Source organism: Gekko japonicus, unplaced genomic scaffold (genome assembly GCF_001447785.1).
Source record: "Gekko japonicus isolate JY-2015 unplaced genomic scaffold, Gekko_japonicus_V1.1 scaffold1924, whole genome shotgun sequence".
Taxonomy (NCBI): Eukaryota; Metazoa; Chordata; class Lepidosauria; order Squamata; family Gekkonidae; genus Gekko; species Gekko japonicus.
In genome coordinates this window covers 45,829-56,556 of record NW_015175419.1, presented here as the reverse complement: position 1 = coordinate 56,556, position 10,728 = coordinate 45,829, and the positions used below count along the sequence as shown (strand labels likewise).

General features: G+C 41.9%; 1 protein-coding gene across 2 annotated transcripts in view; it reads left to right on the top strand.

The window, feature by feature from the left end:
* The first annotated feature begins 849 nt into the window (after positions 1–849).
* The window catches only part of RAB3GAP1 (RAB3 GTPase activating protein catalytic subunit 1), a 45,098-nt gene continuing 35,219 nt past the window's right edge, over positions 850–10,728 (top strand). For both annotated transcript variants that reach the window (XM_015425784.1, XM_015425783.1), the window contains exons 1-6: positions 850–905; positions 1,024–1,079; positions 6,017–6,092; positions 8,041–8,173; positions 8,946–9,024; positions 9,648–9,767. In XM_015425784.1, coding sequence (XP_015281270.1) covers positions 888–905; positions 1,024–1,079; positions 6,017–6,092; positions 8,041–8,173; positions 8,946–9,024; positions 9,648–9,767 — 482 coding nt within the window. In that variant the 5' untranslated portion in view covers positions 850–887. The remainder of the gene's footprint in view (positions 906–1,023; positions 1,080–6,016; positions 6,093–8,040; positions 8,174–8,945; positions 9,025–9,647; positions 9,768–10,728) is intronic.

Genomic DNA, 10,728 nt, shown 5'->3' with positions numbered 1-10,728 from the left:
AGCCTGAAGAGGCGGAGAAGCGCCCGACGGCTGGCGGGCCTCGGAGGCGGTAGGAGGAGGAGGGCCCGCAGGAGGAGGAGGGAGGCGGCGATTGCCCAGTTAGGGCGGTGGTGGGGCTTTTGGGGGGGCGCAGTTTGGTGTCCCTGAGGGCCGGCGCGCCCTAGGCAAGCGCCTAATTCGCCTAGCGGGCGAGCCGGCCCTGTGTATATGACGACCTTATTCTAATGAGAAAAATATATCTCAGGTATATCTTATTCTAATGAGAAAATGTAGGTATTTATGTGATAACACAGAGGGAAATTCAATAATTTAGATTTGTCATCTTTTTGCCTTAATGAACACCTGTTCGTCTCGAGGTCCTTCAACACACAGCCAATAAAGAGGTGTGACACCTTTCTGTTTCTTCTTGTTTTTCTTCAGGATGGGGTAACTATCTGCAAGTACGGTCTCAGGATTTGAATAAACTGCTTTCACTTTGTTTATCACTATCAAGATCTCCTGTGGTTTTTTAAAAACTTGACTAGCAGCCATAAAGGGGGACATGCACTTTTTAAGGCAATAATCACGACGATACTTAAGATTTCCACTGTTCACATTATTTTTACAACAGCCCTAAATGAGACCAATCAGCACCTACGCCCCTACGGCAGGAAATCGCCAGTGTACCCCAATGACATAATTCCGAGAACTAAAGTTCTCCTCGCAATACCCAGGTTTCAAAACCGCCCGCTTCTCCGAAGGCCGGAGGGAGGGAAAAAAGCGACGGCGCAGCGTTTGCAATCATCGCCCCGCCCACGCGGCGGCGCTCCTTCTCTCTTCCCGTGTTCCTCTTTCCCACAATCCCTTTCACCAAGCTCTCCCGTCTTCCTGACTAGTGGCGGCTCAAGATGGCGGCCGACAGTGAGGTAAATTCTCCCTTTGAGCTCCCTCTCCACCCTTTTTGTTTCCTCGGCCGGGTAGAGTGTGGCACCTCACCCAGTTCGCACTAGTCATTGACTTTCTTCCCGTTTCCTTTTCTCGTAGCCCGAGTCGGAAGTGTTTGAAATCACTGACTTCACCACCGCTTCCGAGTGGGAGAGGTAGGTGTCATCTCTTCCCGGAGCTCTGGGTTCGCTTTCCAGCGTCTTTCTTGAATAAAGCCCCCGTCGCCCCTTCGCATAGTCTGTTTTCCTTATCTACTATCACAGGCTCTCTGCCTACTCCATTTCTCTCTGGTGTTGTGGCGGTGCGCCTTTCCAGTCCTCTTTCGGCGCCTCTTCCACTTTCCCAGGGACTCGCCTTTAGCCGCAATACAAGGCTTATTTTAAATATTCCACTATGCATGCCTTTCTATATATCTACTACGTTTCCTTGCTTTAAGGCGTTCAGAGCAACGTTTATGATTCTCCCTTCGGCCCGCTTCCTAAAACTGCTTGTGTGAGAATTTAAACCACCAGTATCTTCCAGATGTTGGACTCTAATCAGTTTATTACGATCCAAAACCAAAATCTGTGTAATGCCTTTTTTAAGATCAACCAGAATTGCACAGCACTGTGACACACTGGCTCTTCCCCCCCTTTCCTTGTGCTTATTTAGTGCTTACTCATGTTATCCTAGCAACAACTCTGTGAGGTAGGTTAGACTGAGGCGGAATCTGCATTTGTCTTTCCCACCGGTGTCCCAGCCTTTTGACTCCGTCTTCAAAAAAGCTGTCTACATTTGGTGTCGTTTTCACACCTCAACGGTGCTAGCATACTTTCCCACGTCCACATATGTTTATCCTCCTTTGGGGTGGCTCCACTGTCATTGCACCTCTGCACTGCTTTAAAAGAATCTTCTCCAAACAACATTCAAACAAGCATAGAGAAAGACGGCGTCACAGCAGCACGAAAATGATTTTAAAATGCAAATGCAGATTCGGCCTGAGAGAGAGGGAGTAGCCAAAGATTGTCCCCCCAGTGAGCTTGCATGTGAAATTGCCATGCTGTTGGTCTGTTGAGGTCATTGCTTTCTACTCAAACTAGCATTGGTTCTTTAGGGTCTCAAGCAGAGGTCTTGCACATCTGTGCCAGTGACAGTGATCTTTTTAACTGGCAACATGAAGCATTGAACCTGGGACCTTTTTGTGTACAAAGCTGGTGCTCTGTCACTGAGCCATGGCCCTGACCCCTAAAGCGTCATGTGTGGGAGTATGAATCTGGGTCTCTCAGGCCATAGTCAGAGACTCTAACTGCTATGCCACAATGGCTCTCCCTGGTTTTCTCCTTTTCTCTCTCTCTCTTTTAATCTGTCATCTGCCAGCATTTGAAATCTCTAAAAAGACAGCAGCTTTTAAAAACAAACAACTAAATAATATGTTGCCACTTGTGCTGCCCATCTTAGGTTTTGGCATGACCCAGTTCTGGGTCCTGAGCCACTTTTTAAAGATCTCTGCTTATTTTCAGAGCTGGGTTTTGATTATGCATTTGAGATAAAGGGTGTTTGTCTCCTGCCATGCAGATACCCTGAATGCTAACAACATATGGAGAAGGGGGACATTTCTATCTGGAAGGGATACTTTCTAGTCTGAGAGAACTTGTAATTTGATGTTAATAAGTAGGTGAATCCTAAGATTGTCAGCGCAACCAAATTTCTATCCCCTCAGGTTCATAACCTTAAGTAATAACGATCAGTTCTCATCAAGCACCTTATTTTATTTATTTCATTTATATCATGTCTTTCTCCCCAGTGTGGGACCCAAGTGGCTTACATAATTCTTTTCAGCTTTGCATATAAGTAGTAAAGTTTACTTTATAGTTAGGAGTCTTCTTACCTGGCTGGTACCTGTGAATTTGGCAGGCTAGCTCTAAAGGAAAAAATATTGTTTATATTGAGTGAATGTTTAAACACACTGTTAAAAATGGCAGAGGGAAGCTTTGTGTGTGGTGTTTTATCATGAGCATCACTTGGCTTTTTGCCAGTAAAGGTACTCAGCATCACTCAGCATTTGCACAGAGAAGGGGATCAATAAGAATGAAATAATAAGTGGAGTGGGAGGAATGACCTCAATGTGGGCAGTGGACTGGCCTTGGAGAAGTGGGAAAAGGGTGGGGGGAAATCCAAGGGAATCTGTACAGTTTTAGATTACCTTCTGCTTGAAAGTGAAAAATTATAATATTTAGGGGTGGGAATTAGAAAGAAAATGAAATAAGATGTTCTTCACTAGCTACAGCTACAGACAACCCAGGAAATTCAAACTAAGTACATAATGTAAACCTTATTTTAAGTGACATTTAAATTGTAAGTGAAGTGTGTTTGACCAGTGACTGTACATATGCTTTGAAAGGGAACAATGTCCATTAAATCCATCAGTTTGGATTCTTAAGGATGTCTTTTCTCCAGTAGCCATATTTCAGGAAAGAACCAAAGATTCCCTATATCACTTGGTGGGAAAACTATGTTTTTACTGATTTTTAAATCATACAAAATGGAAACTTTTCCAGTCTAGCAGTTACTAAAATGCATTCTAAATGGGTGTGCAAGATCCAGTAGCACAAATCTGCTAGAGTCTAAAAAGCTTGTGTGTGAAGGCTTTTTTTCTGAAGAATCATTACAGTCTGATTAATATTGTGGTTCAAAGTACTTGCATCACTCTATATTCTTGTGATACAATCACAACATTGCTGCTTTGATTTTTGTGCTATTGCTTATCAAGTTTGTCCATAAGATTGATCAAGAAGTATAAAAAACAAGCAGTCCTTTACTGGTTAAATTCTTTTGTAGATTTGGGATTAAAACACTCAGCACATTCAGACTCTTAACTGAAAACTTAGTTGCACATTCCACTGTTCTTAAGTAATTTTAGCTTTTTCCATGTAAGCATGATTAGATTTCAGATGTTATGATGGACCCCTGTCACTTTACAACTCCCAGGCAGATTTTCCCTGCCGAAACTTGGTTCCCTTCTGTCTTTGTGCCACCCCTCAGTAACATGTATTTCTTCTTTGTCATAAAAGACTTGACTGTCTCACCCTTTGTCAGAGATTTAGTTTGTCAGAGATTTAGTTTGGCTTTTGACCCAGCACAGGAACTTGAGGGAAAACCAGGAGCCCTCTTGTCTTAAACCCTTTGAAATGGCACTTGAGACTGTATAACTTAAAAAATAGAATAAAAGATTTTTATTTAACCGTCAGGGAATGTATAGAAGAAGTCAAGGTTTAGAAATGCTGAGGTAAAATATATTTTGTACAGGAATGAATTCTTAAAACCTACAAGAATGTTGTTATAGCTTATTTTCAGAGATTTCTAGATCTTTTCAGTGAGAGGTATTTTGCTTAGTATATTTCAGAGTTTCAATATTACTTCACAGAGTTTCTTGGATATTTGCTCTTTCTTAGAGTACATTTTGAAAACACAGTTTTCCACAAACTCCTGAGGTGTCCAAAGCTTATTCCTTTCACCACAGACCAGGGTTCTCTTCAGAGCTCAACCCTTTTTAACTGGTGGGAATTATTCTTCTTTTCTCTAAGAAGCAATAACCCTTTTCTGTTTGGCTTGATTGGGAGTTACAGCCTAAGAACCCAGTCATCCTTGCCAACTCTACCTTCCAGTACTGATGTCTGTGTAAAACAGTATTTAGCTCTCTAGACTTAGAATCACAACTCCAGCCATCTCTTTCTCTGTTAGAGACGAAAACCTCCAGTACACAGCTGATCATATACTTTCTCTCAGCTGATGCTGGCCAATCAGAGAGTGTGTAGAGCAGCTTATCAAACAAGCTGTCCACTCCAGGGCAGATTAACTCCTTTCCTCCCAGGCTCTCTGAACTAGCAACATTTTAAAACCTGCTTTTCATGTGTAAGCTATCACATGTTTTCCACAGCCCCCCCCCCCCCACAGCAAATTTATTTGCTGGTTTTTCATCTTTTGGGGTTGGATTCCATGTAAATTTTCGGGTAATGGAAGAGGGAAGGCACAATTTTTGTTGATTCCCTCATCTACTGTAGACCTCTGACTTTCCCCTCATGTTGTTCAGGTAGTAGAGGTGACAGATTAGGAAAACTCACTCTGCTGACAGAAATCCCATCCATTTTTGGAAATGATCTGTAGGTCCAAGTCTTTGTTGCTAGAGATTATTTAATATGCATTGAATTGCATCATTTGTTTGTAGCTTCTTGAGTCATGAAATGTGAGTTCTTATCAGGCAGCTCAGTTTTACTCATGTTTATTTGCATATTATTAAGTGAGGGTCTCAAAAAATAAAGTTGTGTGTTACATTTTAGGCTAGGAACAAGCTTTGACCAGCAGTTTGCTGTTTTATCCAAAGTATAGAAATAAAATATTGTATTACGAGAAGACAAGATTCACTGGAAAAGACAATAATGCTAGGAAAAGTTGAAGACAGCAGGGGAAGAGGAAGACCCAACATGAGATGGATGGACTCAATCAAGGAAGCCACAAAGGCCCTCCGTTTGCAAGACCTGAGCAAGGCTGTTAATGACAGGACGTTTTGGAGATTTTTAATTCGTAGGGCCACCATAAGTCAGAAGCCGCTTGATGGCACTTAACCCATATATGCATATAATTTTATGGAAGAAATGAAGTGAGATATCCTGTTTTGTTCATGTTCCATTCCATTTTGCTCTTTTATGAAGCAATGCATAGGTATATTTCAGGTATAAATGGTACCATAAGTTCTTAACCTGTTCTGACAGGTGATTTAAAATAGAGTGCTTACACCATGCAAACACCATCTTCTCTATAATATGTGTATATTTGCCATTTTCAGGCCTGGATTAAGAACATAACATAAGAGAACATAAGAGAAGCCAATGCTGGATCAGGCCAATGGTCCATCTAGTCCCACACTCTGTCACAGAGTGGCCAAAAATACCAGGTGCCATCAGGAGGTCTAGCAGTGCCATCAGGAGGCATAACTGCTGGTATCATAATTCTAGTTATTTGTAGACGACTCAGGTTCTTATATTTATTTTTAGAAAGCTGAACTGCAAAATATACTTTGTGTTACAATAGTTTTAAAACCTGCCTTTTTCATTAGATTTATTTCAAGAGTTGAAGAGGTTTTAAATGACTGGAAGCTTATTGGTGTTTCATCAGGAAAACCTTTAGAAAAGGTAAGAATATCTGCTTTTGGATTATTTAGGGATCGTTACAGATGACTTGCTATCCTTAACTGTGTGAAGAAGTAGCAAAGTGAGTCATTAGACAAACACTTAAATGTAAACGGGGACACATTTGGATCCACAGGATGGGACAGTGAGCTGACGAGGCAGAGGTTCTCTGGGTCAGTAGAAAGGCAGACAGGGAAATCAGATCTCCACTGTCTTGGATGGGGTTATACTTAAAAAGCTAGATCTGCAGCTTGGGAGTGCTGCTTGACACAGTGATCACCTTAGAAAAACAGGAGGCTGCTGTGGCTTGGAGTCTGTTTGTCCAGTTCTGGCTGGTACATCAATTGCATCTGTTCCCAGGTCATTTAGATTTAGCCACAGTGATCCGTGTCTTACATCTAGACTGGACTATTGCAATATACTCTACTAGGAAAAAGGCCCATTGTGGAAATAAATACAACGGCCTCTAGAAAGAGGCTCTGGGCGGGTGCCCCAGCCTTGGACACTCAGTGTCAATTTGCTGTGGCGACCTCAGCAGGGTATAATGACACTGAGTCCACCATTTTCTCCAGAGGAACTGATCTCTGCTACCTAAAGAACAGTTGTAATTCTGAGTGATCTCCAGCCATCACCTGGAGACTGGCAACAATGGGTCCCCAGAAGGGAATGGTTGGTTTGGAGGGTGGAGTCTCCCGTGCTCTGAAGCCCTGACTGCTACGTCACAGTGGCTGTCATACGGGGGCCACCTCAGCAGCATATAAGGATACAGAGCCCACCATTTTCTCCAGGGGAACTGATCTCTGCCATCTGGAAAGCAGTTGGAATTCTGAGTGATCTCCAGCCCTCACCTGGAGATTGGACACATTTTACCTTAGAACAGCAAAACTGTTTAGAATGTTAGAGGCAAAAGCCAATCAAGTCGCATATGCAAATGACCTCTGTGTTCCGAGGCAGAGGCCAATGTGGCTGCATATGCAAATAACCTCTGTGTTCTAACTGGCTATGGGGGGGAGAGGAACAGCAAAATGTTTAGAATGTTGGAGGCAGGACTCAGGCAAAGCAGCCAGTGGATAGGGAGACCCTCTGAATGACAGATCAGAGAGCGAACTGATTTTGGAGCGTGTGGAATGTTCTAGAGAAGTGCCACTACCATTCAGCTTTTATTTATAAGGGTGATGTGGGGCTACTGTTGAAGAGTGTTTGGAAGCTGCAGCTAGTGCAAAATGCTGCAGCTAGGCTGCTGTTCAGGGCCAGCTATGGGGACCATATGTCCCCAATATGACAACAGTTACACTGGCTACCAATCTGCTTCTGAGCCCCATTCAAGGTGGTGTTTTTGACCTTTAAAGCCCTACTTGAGTTGGCACTGGGGTGTCTTCTTTCATACATTCCTGTCCAAGAATTAAGATCATGGAGAGATGCCCTCCTGACTGTCCCACCAATCAAAGACTCCAGTTTGGTGGGTATACAAGACAGGGCCTTTTCTATGGCAGTCCCACTATTATGGAACAACTGCCCCAAGGAGCCCCCTGCCCCCCCCCCCCCCCCATTGATGATCTTCAGGAGGCAGTTAAAGGCAGCTTTATTTAGGACTGCATTTTGGTTGGTTTAGCTTTTATTATTGGCAGTCCTAATTCGAGTTTTTAAACCGTGACTTTTTTGTGTTTTATAATTGTTCTCTGTGTTGTATTTTTATAATGTTTTATATGTATTGTAAGGTGCCTTGAGTTCTGCAAGGCAGAAAGGCAGCCAATAAATGTTTTAAATAAATAAAAAGGAGATGGAAAGATATTACTCTTGTAACATCTTTCAACTCCATTTATGCAAAAAAAATGTAAAAAACCTTCTAATATTAGTAGCAGAACTGTACTGCGGTGTTTCATGTGAAATGTATAGTAATACTATATTGCAGTTAACATTGCTTAGTGTGTTTGTCCCATTTGATACACAGGGTGTATATACCACAGAAACATGGGAGGAAAAATCAGATGAGATCTCTTTTGCAGATTTCCGGTTCTCTGTCACACATCATTATCTTGTGCAAGAATCCAATGAAAAGGATTCCAAAGAGGAGCTAGTAGAAGGTAGAAAATGAATCTGGGTAGAAATTTATATTTGGGTAGGAATTGATGGCCTTAATATTATGTGTTAGGATATTATACTAATTACTGATATCTGCAAATATTGCCATACTCCATAGCAAACTATGCATTTTGTAGACAAAATGTAGGCTGCCTTGTTGGTTCATAGCAAAATCTAACACCAACCAAAGTAACACAACAGTGTACAGACTTTCAAGTTCTCTAAAACTTCCTATAGCTAGATGTTAGAAAATAAAGTGGGAGGGGGAGAAAAGTTCTTTCAGGCCATGGTGTTGAGTCCTTTGTCTGCATTCTGTGCAGAATTCTTTGTTGGGTTCAGAATGTGTGGTTGGTTGGTATCCAGTTGTACCCCTGGTATGCTGGGAACAAGAAGCAAAAAATGGAAACTCACTTAATATTAGTGCTACTTTGTTAAAGAGTTTTTGTTAAACAGTTCCTGTCAGAACAAAGTTTGAGCTCAGTGGCTCCTTTAAGACCAACAAAGTTTTATTCAAGGTATAAGCTTTCATGTACATGCATACTTCTTCAGATATCTGAAGAAGGGTGCGTACACAGGAAAGTTTATACCCTGAATAAAACTTTGTTGATCTTAAAGGTGCCACTGGACTCAAACTTTGTTCTGCTGCTTCAGACCAACCCACCTGAATCTAAATTCCTCTTAGAGTAGACATTGTACTAAGTTTACATGTAACATTTTTCTTCTGACTGTAAATTTAGATACCTAACATTTGTATCCTGGTGAATGGTTTCACAGATGCTCTTCCAGTTGCTATGCAAGATCTACTGTGTATGAACAATGATTTTCCTCCAAGAGCACATTGTCTAGTGAGATGGTATGTGTATTATATTGAAATGTTCTGTGTTGTTTTCTGTAACTATGTTAAAATTACAGCATAAATAATTTTGTAACATTTAGTGACTGACAGAATACTCAAAGAACTTCAGGTGTTTAAGATAATGTTTATGATGCAAAATACATAAATATTAAGCTGATGGGACAACCCTTATATTTCCTTATATTCCCCTTCCTCCAGTATTCCCTTTTAACCCCACTTTACAGAGTTGATGCTAGAAGGTATGCCAAGGATAAAATCTGTCGGGGTTGAGAGGGCATTGGGAAAAATTATTCCCTGCTCTGTTGGCTGGGGGGTGGGGTGGGGTGGGGGGATTTGACCAACAACCCCTTGCAGGGGATCTGGTTTATGTGGGTCCTGCAGCCTCTGGTACCTGCTGTTTTTGGTGTCAAATGGAGCTGCTGGGGAATAGAAACACAGAGGTTCTGTACCTGCCAGCTCAACATGCATGCAAGTGGTAGGAGAACATCCAGTAACAGTAACTTCAGACTGGATTGGAGTCAAACAAGCATTAAGTGTAATTAGTGAGTAATTAAAGAGGAACTGTTTTGGATATGTTAACTTCTAATATCTATCATTGAAACTTACTGCTTCTCTTCTAGGTATGGCTTGCGTGAATTTGTGGTCATTGCGCCAGCAGCAAATAATGATGCTGTTCTTAGTGAATCCAAATGTAACCTCCTCCTAAGTTCAGTTTCTATTGCATTGGGGAATACTGGGTGGTAAGTCAGGTTCTACAGTTATTAATGCTTTTGGTCTGATGTATCATAGAACATTCTTCATAATTAGAGAAAATTGTTCAGCTAATGGCAGTGATGCGTATAGAGTCAAGTATTTTAAATCCGAAATAACTTTAAGACAAATACAGAAAAGCAGAATCTTACACATGAAGCAGCCTTATACTGAATCAGACCCTTGGTCCATCAAAGTTAGTATTGTCAATCTGATTGGCAGTTTCTCTCTGGGGTCTCAGGCAGAGGTCTTTCACATCACCTCTACTGATCCTTTTAACAGGAGATGCCAGAAGTTGAACCTGAGTCCTGATGCATACCAAGCAGAGGTTCTGTTATATTTAGACTACATAGTTGAGCAAAGAATAGTATGATTGGATTGTTGGATTCAGTTTCTCTTTCCTCCCTGTCCCCTCACTCCAATATGGCAGAATAATCCACCCCCCCCCGTATCAGCCTATTAGTTCACAATACAATGGCTTGGATACTAGCTACTGTGAATGGCACATGGAATAGGGCTTTGCTGCTGTTTGCAACCTGTGTAACCTTGTGAAAAACCACTTTTGAGTACTGGGAAATCCTGAGCAGCTGCATGTGAGGTACTGCAGGGGGCTGGAGTGGGAATGGGAATTTGCAAAAAGTCTCCCCCCTCCCCACTTAGTGTGAACAAAAATGCCTTTGTGTAACTTTAGCTCTAAACTACTAACTTTTAACCAAATGTATCAGACTGTGATGCAAAAAAATGCTTTTGCATATTTGTTAGACAATAGCTGGCTTGTTTGTGCAGTGTAGATGTTCAGCTCCTTGTGTTTGCTGCAAGTCCCAGGAAGCAAGAAATATGTCCTCCTGGAACTGTGCTGGGTAGCTCTGTAGCACCAAATGTTGATTTTCCCTGTTAGGAAGAGTCTTCCCTATTGTCACCACCAACAACATAGCCCTAGTTCATCTTGGG